Below are 14,067 nucleotides of genomic sequence, written 5' to 3' on the forward strand. Positions count from 1 at the left end.
GGAGAAAAGTCTTTAGATTTGATATACAACGCGCGCAAAAGGTACATAGACATATACCACGCACAGAATTATCGGCTTAATGGAGCGCGGATCAATCTTTACGTCGAACATCCTTCTGTTCAAAGACATGCGGAATTTTTTTCATACAATAAAGACCCAACCACTTCTCCGGGGAGACCATTACCAAGGCGCTTCTACAGCCGCATGGTGAAGTCCAAAGGGGGGGGAGGAGAGTGCACTTAAGCCTCGAAGGTGAAGCTGGCGCCAACCTTGTGGGCGGCCTGGTTCAGGTTCTGGGTATCGAAAGAGGCACCCAGGCCGAGGGTGACACCAGGGCGAAGGAGAACGTTGTAGGCCAGAGCGGCGATACCACGGTCGTTGATCTTGGCCTATGGGAGAGAAAAGAAGAAGAAATCACATCGTCAGCAATCTCTTCGCGTATATTTACATTTAAATCTTCCACGAGAGAGATGAAACATACCTTGGCGAAGGAAGAGGGGTCCAGGCGGTACTTGCTGGCAACCTCGAGGCCGACAGTGTTGCCGGAGGTGGAGTCCCAGGAAGCCTTGGCACCGGCCTCAACCTGAGCGTTGACGCGGTGGTAGTAAGAGGCGGAGAAGAGGGACAGGTTGTTGCTGGCAGTGATGGCAGCAGAGTACTGGGGAACGGAGTAACCGACGGCAGCAGAGTACTTGGTGATGGCAGCCTTGTTGACGTCGTAGCCACCCTCAGCACCGACGAGGAAGCCCTCGTGGCCGAGGACAGCGTCGAGGTTGGCGGTGGGGCCGTTCAACAGGTCGAAGAAGGCACGGGCGTGCAGGTTGGGCTGCTTGAAGTACAGGTTGAGCTTGGCACCCTTGGACTGCTTAGCGGGCTGGTACTGAGTGAGGATCTCAGCCTTGAGGCCCTTGGCGATGTTGTTGTTGAGCTCGAGCTTGGTGTCGAGGGCGTTGGCGGTGGTCCAAGCCTGGGTCAGGGTAAGACCTGGCACGGGGGAGGAGCATTAGCTTGAAAACATGTCATAGGTTACCCGACGCGACACAAAAGGATCGACACGACAGAGAAAGTGTCGTTGGCCGAACCTTGGACGCGCCGGGATTGGGAGGTTTCATCTCTATTGGGGGGGGGGGGGGGGCCTTACCGGTGGGCGCATCAACGTACTTGGCCTCGAGCTGCAGTGGACAAGTTTTCTCAGTCAGTGAATGATCTAAAACGTATCGCCTCTCAATGCGTCGTGTCGCGCGTGAAATATCGCCGGGCTCAGCCTCGGGAGCGGGAGGGGGAAATAGAAAGAGCGAGAGAGAAGGGGGAAAAACCACTGACCTGACCAGCAATGGCACCCTCGTGAGAGGACTTGCCCTTAACGGTGAAGGTGACACCGTTGGGGGCCTTGGACTTGACCTCAAGGGAAGCTAAAGACTAATTAGCAATGACTACAACCGATCTGGGGAAGTTCAACGTACCCGGGCTGGCGTGGTAGAAGTCCTTGTTCAGGAGCTGTCGCAAGCCATCAGCTTCAAAGAATTCCTTTCTTATTTTTTTTCTCTCAACCAGAAAAAGCCGAGTAGCATCTAGCTAGCTTCGGGTTGGCTGATACGCACATCATTGGCCGCCTTGGCGATGTCGGAGAAAGCAGCAGGAGCAGACATTTTGAGGATTTGGAGACTGAAAGAATCGGTATGATTGAGGAAGAGGAAAGAAAGGGAAGGAGTGTGATGATGTTGGGGGGGGACAGGTGGGAAGGGGCCCCAGTCCACGGGCTGATTGTTACCGCGTGATTGGCCATTGCCCGGTTGCCGGGAAAGCCCGCCGAGGATGGATGAGGTGGAAGGAAAACAAATTAGGTAAGCACCGGTTGTCCGCCGGGTACCTGCTGGACGGTACCTAGCTGAGTGCTCTACGTAGGTACCAGTAATGGACCAAGCTACAAGACTCCAGACTGCGAGGGCGCTGATAGAGAGTCAGGTGATCCTGGCCCCTGGTTTGACCTGCGGCTCGGCTGGGATCGCGTGAACCATGAACGCACAGGTGATCAGACAACATGATGGGGTCTACAGCCTCGAACGAGGAGGTGGTCTTTGCAATATATGCAAAATCGGGCAAAGACATTTACACAAGTAGAGGAGAAAGAACGTCTTGAGAGTAATCGACTTGGGTATCTGCATGTCTTGTATTTCCCCCGTATCTCTGTCTATGTCAAGCAAGAAACAATTTAAACATCAAACATCCTCGCAGACTTTTATCGTCACAGATCTTTTTTAGGCGGAATCGTACTTGGCGTTGTGGATCGCAATGGCACTGTGAAAGAGTTAGTCAGATTCGTCCGCACAGAGAGAAAAGCACGCGAAGCATCATCGCGTTCGTCAAGGGGGGGGAAGAGAAGGGACCACGTACCGGCCACTGGGATCACTCTGCTTGGACCATGTGGGGGTCCAGCGCTCGACGGTGCCAGCGCAAGTGGGAGGGAAGTGCTCGTCGAACATGCAGCGGTACCAGTAACTAAGAGAAAAAGAAAAGAAAAGAGTTAATGATGGCGCTTTGCACAAGGAGAGAAGGAAAGGGGGAGACATACGCCTCCTTGGTATCTGGGATGTCGGTGCCCCATTCGGGCTTGGGGTTCTTCATTTGCTCGTCGCTAATGTGCTTCTCGGCGTACTCCTTCAGCCCATCGATCCAGCTGTAGCCGACACCATCACTGAACTGCTCCTTCTGGCGCCACAGAATCTTATCGGGGAGGTAAGGGGTGGTGTCGGGCTCGTCGCTGGTGTCGAAGGCCTTGCGAATGATGTATTTCTCAATGCGGTCTTTGGTGATCATCTTCTCCTGGGGATCGACGGCCATGGAGATCTCAAGGAACTCCTTGTCCAAGAAAGGAACACGAGCCTCCAGACCCCAGGCGGAAGTGGACTTGTTGGCGCGCAGGCAATCCGCCAAGTGCAGGTTCTTCACACGACGGACAGTCTCCTTGTGGAACTCCTCCTTGTTGGGGGCAGCGTGGAAGTAAAGGTAACCACCAAAGATCTCGTCGCTACCCTCACCGCTCAGAACCATCTTGACACCCATGGCCTTGATCTTGCGGGAGAGCAGGTACATGGGGGTCGAGGCACGGATGGTGGTCACATCGTATGTCTCCAGGTGGAAAATGACATCTGAGAGAGCGTTCAGGCCGTCCTCGACGGTGAAAGTGAAGGCGTGGTGCTTGGTGCCCAGGAACTTGGCGACCTCCTTGGCCGCCTCAGTGTCGGGAGCACCGGGCAGACCGATAGAGAAGGAGTGAAGCTGCTGGAACGTGGTCACGGTGGACAAATCGTTCTCATCATCAATACCGACCAGTTCGTTGCCATCGGTGGCATTCTGGGCAGCCGTGCGAGCAGCCTCCTGCATGCGGAGGGTCTCCCGCTGGGCAATGGAGGCCACCAGACTAGAGTCCAGACCGCCGGACAGGAGCACACCGTAGGGAACTTCAGCCATGAGACGCTTGCGAACAGACTTCTCCAGGGAGTGACGGAGGAGCTTGTAGTCAACAGGGGTGGAGGGCACCTGCGCAGGGTCCCACCACTTGGGCTCAAAGTACCGGGTCAACTTGTCGGTCTTGGAGTCGTAGACGTGTCCGGGGGGGAAGGCGATAATGTCGTCGCAGACAGGGTGCAGCGACTTCAGTTCAGAGGCGAAGTAGACGGCACCGGGCGTCTCAGAAGAACGACCGAGGTAGAAACTGGTGATACCGATAGGATCACGAGCAGCCACAACGCGGTCCTGCTTCTTATCCCAGAGGACCCAGGAGAACATGCCGTCCAAGTGCTTGGGGGCATCGAGGCCGTGCTCCATGTACTTTCCAGCGGCGGAGACCGTCAGTAAACCCCATCCCAAGAGAATGAAGAAAAAGAAAGGCAAATTATTGGACTTTGGTCGGGCCACATACGAGAGGAATGATGACCTCACAATCAGAGTGGGTCTTGAAGTTGTAGCCGGTCTTGAGGGTCTTGCGCAGGATGCGGTGGTTGTAGATTTCGCCATTGACGGCGAGGGCGAGGGACTCATCATCGTTGACAAGAGGCTGGGCGCCGGAGTCTTTCACGGCAGTCCTCGTTAGTCCAGAGTACGGAGAGGCAGAGTCAATTGATTTTTCAAACAGGACGACATACCGACGCCGACAATGCACAGACGCTCGTGGGTCAGGACTGGAAGAGGACACGGGTCAGTGGACGAGGTATGCAACAATCCTAGGGCTTGATTAAGCTTACTCGTCGAATCACCAATGAAGTTTCCGCCTGTACAGAGGGAAAAATTCGACACGTTAGTGCACTTTCTCTTGGCTCAGCCTGCATTTGGGGGCCATTGATCTCCCGTTGTATGACTCACTCCAATCGGGGCCACGGTGACGGATGCTATGAGCAGACGAAGTTAGCATAGGGATTCCGCCATTGCAGAGAAAGCAATTGCATTCCAGAAGAGAAGGAGACTTACGCCTTGGCCATGCGCAGAGCCGTGGTCTTGAACTTCTGCACATCGGGATGGCTGTTGCGGGAGAGGGTTCAGGTTAGCACTGAGTCAGGAGTCGCCTGGCCGAGCATGGACGCTCCCGTATTCGCGAGAACACAGGTGGATATGTAGATCTCGCGGGGCAAAGGGACAGGGGCCATCGGGTGCAGCATACTGGTGACACGCGAAGATTCCACACATGATGGGTGTGAGGCGATTCAGAAATCGAGTTGATCAGAAACAATTGAAGAAGATGAAAGTATGAAAAACAAATCACTCGAGAAGAAGAGATGACTGAATGATCGCTGGTTCCGGAGGAGGGGCCACCTTTTTTTCCACGGCGGGGCGGGGGGCGATGTCGGTATTCCGGGACAAGTCTTTGAGTCACCGATAATGACTCGGCTCGATAAGAGGGAAACCCACTGGCCCGCGAGACTGCCTGAGTAGTCATTCCCATTAGTCGAGCGAGTCATCGCTGGGTTTCGTCCGCGGTTTAGTCATCGACCTGGCCGAGACTGTGGACTCGGGAGTGGGAGAAATTGCCAAGCAATCTTCACCATCGTGGGTGTGCATAAGACTGGCCATTTTGTCGGCGTATACATTCACGTGGTCTACCCACCTCGGTGACATGCCGACGGCTTTCCGGTCAGCAGGTATGCAGGCGATGAAACGGTCTCTTGACTCTCGGTCTCATTCCGGAGTCGCAAACGGACACCTGCACCAAAAGTAGAATCTATGCCATCGTGAATGGACCGAGGATCCGCAATAAACAACAGTCTTCACTTCATCAGGAAACGCCTTCCGATTTCATTTCAAATAACGCCGCGCTTGTGATCGGCCGCCAACTAGTGCTGACTGAAGCTTGCTTCACCGAGAAAAGAGAATCCATGCAATCGAGTCTTTCTCTCGCCCACCCAATGTCAATGTGAAAAAGAAAAAAAATTAAAGCGAGAAAGAAAATAGCAGAGGAAGGAGAAAATTGACCAGGTAAATGTAGTAAACGTGTCGCCGTGATTCTTTCATGCTGTTTTTCCGAGGGAGGATGGTGGCCTCCCCGGCTTACATCTTGGGATTCTCCTTCACAACCTGCTTCACCCGACGTTCATACGCGGGACGATCCTTCTTGTAAAGATTGTAGGCCTCGGCCTGAGCAGGCGATTCCGGGTTGGGGTCATTAAGTAGATCCTGAATTCCGAGCAGGATCTGCTTGATGGTGATGGCAGGTCTCCACGCCTCCTCCTCATTCAAGATGGACAGACAGACGGTGCCAGATGGGTACACATTCGGGTGGAAGAGCGGAGGTGTGAATTTGCCTGCATAGTCAAGAGGCAGCACGTCAGTATGTATTTTGACAAAAAGGCAACAGAAAGCGAGTTGCCCGGGGAAAGATGGAACTCCAGCCTCAAAAATCGAACGAGGTTGAAGGTCAACATAAGTGAGACGATATGTCTGGATGCGGAGATTTCTCACGTACACTTGGGAGGCTTTGTAGGATATTCTGAACGCGACACAAAACATTCACGGTCAGTAAACACACATTGGCCTAGATGGAAGGGAGAAAGCAAAAGCCTACCATCGGGGAAGATCAATTCAAGCTTGAACAGTCCATCAGCCCAGAGAGTGCCCGTCTTTCCAGGAATGGCGCATTCCCATCGCTTCAAATCCAAGGTGGCTTGCTGAGTGCGCATGGGCTTTGCGACGAAGCCGAACGGGTGGTCACGACGCCACTGTTTCCTGTAGGGACATCTTAGTCTCAGCATACATTACACGAGAAGCTTCATACAGCGTCGATCCCATACCGTTCTTCCTGGAGACGATTCAAGCAGAGAGACATGAGGGCGGGTTTCAGGTGCGGAGAGGCTCAATAGGGCTAGAGGAACCGAACTTCGGCCGAGGTAAGGAGGGAAAGTTTATGATGTTGAATGGGATTGATTAGATTTCTGAGAAAAGCCAATTTCCCAAGAGTCAGGTACGCAATCAAACAGCGTTATATGTCTAAACAAAGAACAAATCACGTCGCTGTCGCATCGATCGATTGAGAGATCATCTGCCAGGCGGCCCCGCCAGGTAGCTTAGGTAATCAATGTACGATGGGCCTGGCACATGCATGGATCTGATGGACCTACGAACCTAAAATAGGCAATTCCCCCAATCCATCCATATCCATTTCGCAGCTAAACGAATGGAATCGGTGGATCTATTACCTCCTCGCCATGGATCAACTCACAGCGTTACTCTGCCATGTCAGATACACCGAAGTCTTTCTTCTTGTACTTTCCTTCTCGCCTCGATGTCGCGGAATCAGTCCAGGCAAGTACCCCAAGGACATGAATCCATCAATCGATGCACTGTAAATACGGATTTGGAAGTGCAGTAGCAGGACGAAATGATCGGAACAATGGGTCTTCAGTCATTTGACTTGGTGTGTTGTTCAAAGCTTGGATCCTTACTCGGATAAAATAAACAACACCACTTCCATGTTCGGGAAGAAGAAACGATTTCAGTCAACATATATCCCCTGTTCAAACTTCTCGGGATCGAAAAATCGGGCGGATATTGCGTTTCCATTGAAAATTCGTCCCTCCAGGGCATTCACGGCCTTGAAACCAGGCAATTGTCAATATAATGTTCGAAGGGTTCACATGTACACAGCGATCACCGAGAAAGGAAAACTCACCCGTAAAGCAGAGAGCTCGTTCGTAAACTTGACAAAGACAGGCATGGGTGGACCACTGTCGCGGGCGATATAGACGCGCTCCACTCGACCGTACTGAATATTGGTCAAAAACTTGACTTCTCTTGATCATCAGGAATGTCTCGTACCTTTTCATTGCACTCCTCGCCAATCTCCTGCATCAAACCACCCCCCTCGCGGTTCAACTCTTCATCTAGATCCATGCCATCCAGCATCCCGTGAAGAACGACAACAGGGCTCATCTGTCCAAACTTGCCCCCGTCGTCATCCTTCGTCTTCCTGCCTCCAATGATCTTGCCACGTCCCCCAGGTCCTGCAAAACCTCCCCCTTCGGAATCCGGTCGCTTTTTTCTCTTTTCGACCTTCACTTGAAGGGGGTTGACAATGCCGGAGCCTGTCGCACCTAGGCCTGAGCCCTTGGTCCAACCATATTTGGCCAATTGACGCTCTGCAAAGCCCTTTTGGCCCGGACGCTTGGACCGAGGTGCATCCTCACTGTCTTCTGCTTCAGGTGGTTCCTCGCTCGCAAGCATTTGCTCCAGTTCCGCTTCAGAGGCTGGTATATCTTCGGGAGGTGGGGGGAGGCTATATCGGACTGGAGCACGGGAAATGGTTGCTGAACTCGGCTGGAAAGCATCGAGTGGTCGAGCTGCAGGCAGAGTTGGCGTGGAACCCGACGTCGGTGGGTTTGAGGGTTGCTGTGGCAGGGGACTGTCCCCAGGCGGAGGAGGGGGAGAGTCTTCTGTAGCCTGGGGCGGAGGGGGAATCTCGACATGGGCTGAAGGGTCCGATGCACCAGTCGCCGCTTGACTCATGCGTGCGCGGCGTGCGAATGCATCCTCTCCGGTAGGATCGTCAGGGAGATCGGCTGCAGGCGGTGGAGGTGGTGGAATATCGTTGAGATTCGGTGGTGGCGCAAAGCTTGCTGGAGGAGCAAAAGAGCCTAAATAAACTCTGTCAGCTTTTCCTATCATTCCTTTGCAAAGGGTTCAGATGGGATGAGCCTACGATTCACCGGTCTTTCATCATCGCTGTCTGAGTCTGGCGTTGGCGAGCGCTTCATGCGATGCGCATACAGACGATCCTTCCATTCCCGGATCTCGAGGACTTTTTCATCACTGTGCCGATACTCCTCGTAATTGTTGGGTCGGGATGGGTCATATATGTCATCCCAATTCTGCATGACCATCTGTAGTTCACGATTCTTCTTGCGTTTTTTCCTTCCCCCTCGTTGTCTCTTCTCACCCACGTAGTAGTCAAAATCGTCCTCTTCCGTGGCAGCCCAGTCTTCCAATTTGCTTTTCGCCGGTGCTGTGGCAGAAGTCCCTGCTTGGGTTGTGTGAGATGATAGTCCTGTCTTCGGAAGTGTCGGCTTCGGCTTAGGTTTCTGGTTTAGCTGCGGCCGCTTAGTGGGCTGAAATCGCAGGAAAGCTGCTCCATAGAAATCCTGTGAGCGACTATCATTTCGAGACCGTCATGGGGAAGCTTTTCACAAAGTACCGGGATTGAGCTGCTGTTTCTTTGCAGCAGATTCGTCGGTTTCCGTATCGGCCTCGGAGCTCTGCTTGAAAACAACTGGCGCACGGGAGATTGACCCTGGAGTCGATTCCGCCGAGGGATCGAGTAAATTTGCATAGAGCGACAACTTCCCCCCCTTTGAAGGCGGAACATCTGGAGCCATACTGAGAGCGTATCAGGGCGATTGTAAAGGACAATCCTTGAATTCCATCCGAGAAAGCGGCAATGGCGATGATGTCCTACGATGATAAGAAGCTGATGTTTGACTTGTTTGCACTCCAGGCCCGCGGCGATAAAACGGTCGGAGACAGGATTCTTATCGCAGATACCCGGGGGGGGGGTGCTTAGTATCGAATGTACCCGACGCAGTTGACGCATGAGAAGTTAGCAAATGCAGAGCTTCAGCCACCAGGGAATACACCTTCACTCGAGACAATAGCCTTCAGCCCCTTGGCTATGATTTGTATCTCGCGCGCATGAGCAGCTCACCGAACGAGCGAGTTCCACTGCCTGGTGTCCCAGTCAAAGTCTCCGGGTACATAACTGAACAGCCGACCAGCCCATGTGGTTCGCCAGCGGTTGCTTTATTCTATGGGAGGAAAAAAGACAACGAACGGTACGATTTCAATCGAATATCTCTCAAAATATCAAGTCATAGTACGATGTTCTTTTTCGCACTCTTACACACGTACATTGAGAATCGGCTCCTGTAACAATACTACAGTTGCATGCCTGGATGTATTGTACGGTAGCTCTGTTCTTACCAGTTGGTACGCACAGGACTCTCCCGTAGATTTAAGCATGCCGATGGATCTCCCCCTGGCTCAGACCACTCCAGTCTCCAATGGTCCTGTCCCGTGTCGCCCCACGTGGAGAATGTCTCCCACCTCGTTCACTCCAGGCATGATTATTATTTCCTCCGTGGTGAGACCTCTTCACCACCACAACTTTCCTTGACACACATTCTTTTTTTTTCGTTTGAGGGGAGATCATGCCTTCAGTCGTTGAAACACAGGCCCCCCACCTTCGGGTGTCGGCTACGAAAGCAGAATCATCGGGAGTTACAGAAAATCTCTCGACGAGAATTACACCCCCCGAGACCTCCTCGGTCGACGATCACTTTTTCTGGACCTACACAGAGGAACCACACCGGTCAAGGCGGCAAGCAATCATCAAGGCTCATCCAGAGGTATGTGCTGAAAAGCTGCTTCAGATGTCGGTGTTCCGGCTCAGAGCTCAGAATAGCCCTTTGAATCCTTGAGCGGCAAAATAACAACACCATTCCCCGGTACACTGCCAATGTCAGTGAAACCCCTTTGCTAATTCCGTATTTTGAGCTTCTAGGTGACCAAGCTCTGTGGTCCTGAGCCATTGACCAAATGGACCGTTCTTCTTGTGGTCTCCATCCAGTTGACCTGTGCCTACCTTCTCCGAAACACCTCAATCCTCGACTGGCGATTCCTCGCCACAGCGTACGTGGTGGGAGCAACAGCAAACCAAAACCTCTTCCTTGCGATCCATGAAATCTCCCATAATCTGGCCTTCCGGTCTCCCATAGCCAATCGTCTGCTGGCCATCTTTGCAAACTTGCCAATTGGACTGCCATACAGCGCCGCGTTCCGGGTGAGTCCCCTTTAGCATCAACGATCTCAATCAGAACATCTCGAAGACATAGCAAGACTAATTTTCCATCTCATCTGCAGCCTTACCACCTCACTCACCACAAATCTCTCGGTGTCAATGGTCTGGACACCGATCTTCCCACTGCACTAGAAGCATTCTTGCTTGACTCCATCCTCGGCAAAACGTTCTTTTGCACGTTCCAAATCCTCTTCTACGCCGTGCGGCCTATGTTCATCTACAGCCCTCCGTTCACTTCCATCCATCTCCTCAACCTGATCGTTCAGCTGTCCTTCGATTACGCCCTCACGAAGTCCACCAACTCTCTCCAACCCTTCTACTATTTCATTGCCAGCTCCTTCCTGGCAGGCTCTCTGCACCCGTGTGCCGGCCACTTCATCGCTGAACACTACTTCTTCTCCAACGTGGCCTCTGGCGGCACTGAGTCCATTGCTCAGCTCAAGCAGAAGCCCGGCACAGAAGTGGACGCTTCCCACCCGCTCAGCTCCCTTGCTCCGCCAGAGACTTACTCCTACTACGGTCCATTGAACATCCTGACCTACAACGTGGGCTTGCACAACGAGCACCACGACTTTCCAGCCATCCCCTGGACCAGACTACACAAGTTACACTCGATCGCGAAGGAATTTTACGAGCCGCTGCCCTGCCATCGCAGCTGGGTGTGGGTGATCTGGACCTTCATTTTGGACAAGAACGTCGGCCTCTGGTGCCGAGTGAAGCGTGCGGACGGCGGTCGTATCGTTGGCGGTGGTAGTGGGACTTCTGGCAAGAAGTCCACAGGGCGCAGTGGAGAAGGTATCTCGGCCGAGTCGGCGGGCCCGGCTGGCGAAGAGGGTGATGGGTGGAAAGAAAGTGAACTTCAGCTGTAGACTATGCGTCTGTCCTGTTTCTGCTCTGTATATCCTGCATCCCTTTCAAGACGCCTGATTCGAGAATTGGACCATTCCTTTTGCGCTTAGTCTAGAGAATCTTGAAGAGCAGGCTTTCATGCGAACCACTGTCGGGAAAATCAACTCTCTCCAATCGGTGTACTTTCTTGTGAAAAGCAAGAGGATCGATCTGATACTGCAGAGCGAAGCTTTGGGCGTGTAAACAATTACTCTATCATTGCGGATTTCAATGAGGAGGAAATGCAAGACAGGTGCTTAGTCCGTTCATCATAAAATATTAGACACACAAATAAGGACATTGTAGGGAATAAGGGGGTGGGGGAGAACCGAATGGGACGAGGATACTTCGACAAGATCGAGAATTCCACATGGGGCCGGGTAGTAAGATAGAGGAGTATGAAAGGCAGGAGGAAGGAAAATTGAGCAAGGAAAAATATGGGGTGACAGATTCAGCAGGAGGCTGATGCTGAAATCAAAACGACAGGCTCTTCGAACAAGAGGGAGGGGTCAGGGCTAGACATGAGGCGGATGATGCGAAGCCGGAGCAGGATAGAGGAAACGTTGAGATCGTAAAAGAAGAGGACTAGCCAGATCCGATGAGGCGGAACCGGTCCATCCACGCAGCAGGTCTAAAAGAAGAAATATGCGATCAGGAAGCTCAGCAGGCACAGGCCGGCAACGACCTGCACAGAGACACCTCCCTCGGCCGACCCGTGTGTCTGTTGAATCATCGCAGGGGCAGCGGGCGCCTCACCACCGGTCTTGCGCTGCCGCAAGCCCTGGTCGGCCAGACGTTCCTTAAGCCGCTGGATCTGAGCATTGGCATCGGCGAGTTGGGACTTCAGGTCTTCTCCGGAAGGCAAAGCGTTGACCACGGCTTCTTTGGCATTTGCGAAGGGAGAGCCGGATTCAGCGGGGGGCGATGGCTCGGACCTGATGGACTTTTCGGAGAAATCGGGCGCAGGAATGGGCGAGGACTGTTCGACGTGGCTCTTCTTTGCGAGACCAACAGCAGGGGTTTCGAAGTTACCGCCGGGGGAGTTGTACGCAGGAGGCTCATCCTCGAACTTCTTCACCACAATAGATCAGTCAATGCTCCTCGGGCGGCTATTTGATTTTCTCTCTCTTTCGTTTCCGCACAACTTACAGGTTGAGAGGCGGGGGGCTGGGGAGGGGACTGGGCTGCATCAGCTTGCAGCCAATTCACGCGGATCTTGCGCTCGTTGATCGAGGCCTTGGAAGCTTTCTCGAACTGTTTTGTTGCGCATGTTTAGTTCACATCTTCTGTCGCGATTCTTCGAAAGGCCACATACAACGGCAGTGACATTAGACTGGTCCAGATCCGCGTCGGCGACTGCAACAGACTGCACAAGAAACTTGTCCTTGCACTTTTGTTCCAGTGGAGGCTCTTCCTTCATGGCCTGCAGGAGAACTGTGTATTGAATCGAGTCAGCCTCACGTGGTCCAGGCGCTAATCGGGGATGGATTCCGAACCCTGGACATCGACTTGCTGGCCGGGCTCAATCCGACCGGAGTTGGGGCGAACACAATAGCTAGCGCATATTAGTGACTGGTTTCATAGGCGTCAAAGTTGTCAAAGTTGTCAGCTCAGGGGATGCGTACTGCTTGGGCGCAGTAGTTTTGACCTGTTGTTCACAAACCGAGGCCCACGTTAGCTGCATGTCCCGAATATCACACACTTTGAAGGAAAGTCGAGACGCACCTTGAAGACTACCGGGGTCTGGGTTGGATTTTGCAAGTGAAGAACCTCGCAAACTTCTTGAGTGAAGGGTCCTGCAATTCCATCAGCTTCTGCCCACAAACACAGCATGGCCAGCTCCGCACTCACGCTTGAAGCCAAGCTCGGGGGGATCCAGTTCAAGTGACATCACAGCGGTGGCGTGAGTAAGAACAAGTAGGTTCGGTAATTAATCAAAAAAGTGCACAGTGTACAAGCGCACTGCGAGGAGTTCAAGTTTTGCTTTTTGGAATTACGTGTAAATGTTTATCTGGCCAAGGGAGCCTGAGCCTCAGGAGATGATGATTGTCCTGAGTTCCCGCCGGGGTGTTGATGATGAGTCAGCAGTCAGGTGATGTCATTGTACGCCCATTTTCAAAGGGGAACGTGAAGGTCCGTCACAGGTAATAGTCCAATCTGGTGGTGAGTACTTGATATGATCAACCAAAATTTTTATTCATGATATTTACTTGAAAATTGAGATGCCTATTCTCTTTTCTCATCGAGATCTGTTTAGACCTAGGGAGGAGTCTTCGAATGACTTGGTGGAGTATGAATTTCAGAATTGTGGGTCGTGGTTCTAGAGCCAGGGTACCAGGATACACTTGGTCGCGTTGCGACTCCAGCTACATTGAAACGCTTCAACCGAACCACAGCCCCGGGACTCCAGCTTCCATACGTATGGTTTTGATGAAGGGTGGAACTCAGAGCCGCATCAAATCCTCATCTTTCATGGTTTCTTTTCCATGTGTAGGTCGGGTAATGCCACCTCCATAGGTAGGTTAGGTCTCCATTGATTCTAATAGCCATCTCAACAAAAGATCTGCATGGTGTTCTTCTGTACGGGATAAGATAATTTGGTGAATTACCTGTTGAATATACCAGAAGCTTAGTCCATGGATGAATCTATTGGACTGCCATTAGATTTGCCTTTATCTCTCATGTTCTTGGCGTCTGTTGTAGGTAGAGAGCTTCAAGGACGAACGATCGGCATGTCCCTCGAGGTAAGGTTCTAATCTGCACGTTGACATCGGTTTGCTGCGTCAAGCCATATGCCTTGCACGAGGTTCCAGCGATGTAAATATTTAAACTGGCAGCCTCTT

General features: G+C 52.5%; 5 protein-coding genes across 5 annotated transcripts; 1 reads left to right on the top strand and 4 right to left on the bottom strand.

Moving 5' to 3' along the window:
• Nucleotides 1–239: 239 nt before the first annotated feature.
• POX_h09490 (Mitochondrial outer membrane protein porin) lies at nucleotides 240–1,649 on the bottom strand (the record flags this gene model as incomplete). Its single annotated transcript, XM_050118244.1, has 6 exons — nucleotides 240–389; nucleotides 482–984; nucleotides 1,142–1,172; nucleotides 1,324–1,412; nucleotides 1,464–1,497; nucleotides 1,602–1,649. The coding sequence occupies 6 exons, from the start codon at nucleotides 1,647–1,649 to the stop codon at nucleotides 240–242; spliced, it is 855 nt and encodes a 284-aa protein (XP_049965031.1).
• A 609-nt stretch (nucleotides 1,650–2,258) lies between these two features.
• On the bottom strand, nucleotides 2,259–6,316 carry POX_h09491 (Asparagine synthetase [glutamine-hydrolyzing] 2; the record flags this gene model as incomplete). Its single annotated transcript, XM_050118245.1, has 11 exons — nucleotides 2,259–2,298; nucleotides 2,395–2,499; nucleotides 2,573–3,831; nucleotides 3,923–4,071; nucleotides 4,146–4,271; nucleotides 4,363–4,388; nucleotides 4,468–4,518; nucleotides 5,546–5,795; nucleotides 5,957–5,980; nucleotides 6,056–6,216; nucleotides 6,282–6,316. 11 exons carry the CDS (start codon nucleotides 6,314–6,316, stop codon nucleotides 2,259–2,261), a joined length of 2,226 nt encoding a protein of 741 aa, XP_049965032.1.
• A 666-nt stretch (nucleotides 6,317–6,982) lies between these two features.
• POX_h09493 (uncharacterized protein) lies at nucleotides 6,983–8,858 on the bottom strand (the record flags this gene model as incomplete). The annotated part of the gene is made up of 5 exons (XM_050118246.1): nucleotides 6,983–7,081; nucleotides 7,160–7,252; nucleotides 7,306–8,120; nucleotides 8,186–8,608; nucleotides 8,678–8,858. 5 exons carry the CDS (start codon nucleotides 8,856–8,858, stop codon nucleotides 6,983–6,985), a joined length of 1,611 nt encoding a protein of 536 aa, XP_049965033.1.
• Nucleotides 8,859–9,686: 828 nt separating this feature from the next.
• On the top strand, nucleotides 9,687–11,205 carry POX_h09494 (Sphingolipid delta(4)-desaturase; the record flags this gene model as incomplete). The annotated part of the gene is made up of 3 exons (XM_050118247.1): nucleotides 9,687–9,884; nucleotides 10,040–10,318; nucleotides 10,399–11,205. The coding sequence occupies 3 exons, from the start codon at nucleotides 9,687–9,689 to the stop codon at nucleotides 11,203–11,205; spliced, it is 1,284 nt and encodes a 427-aa protein (XP_049965034.1).
• Nucleotides 11,206–11,855: 650 nt separating this feature from the next.
• Nucleotides 11,856–13,115, bottom strand: POX_h09495 (Vesicle-associated membrane protein-associated protein A; the record flags this gene model as incomplete). Its single annotated transcript, XM_050118248.1, has 7 exons — nucleotides 11,856–12,296; nucleotides 12,374–12,478; nucleotides 12,540–12,658; nucleotides 12,721–12,779; nucleotides 12,850–12,902; nucleotides 12,950–13,020; nucleotides 13,076–13,115. 7 exons carry the CDS (start codon nucleotides 13,113–13,115, stop codon nucleotides 11,856–11,858), a joined length of 888 nt encoding a protein of 295 aa, XP_049965035.1.
• Between the last annotated feature and the right edge of the window lie 952 nt (nucleotides 13,116–14,067).

The sequence above is a fragment of the Penicillium oxalicum genome, chromosome VIII (genome assembly GCF_001723175.1).
Source record: "Penicillium oxalicum strain HP7-1 chromosome VIII, whole genome shotgun sequence".
Classification (NCBI taxonomy): domain Eukaryota; kingdom Fungi; phylum Ascomycota; class Eurotiomycetes; order Eurotiales; family Aspergillaceae; genus Penicillium; species Penicillium oxalicum.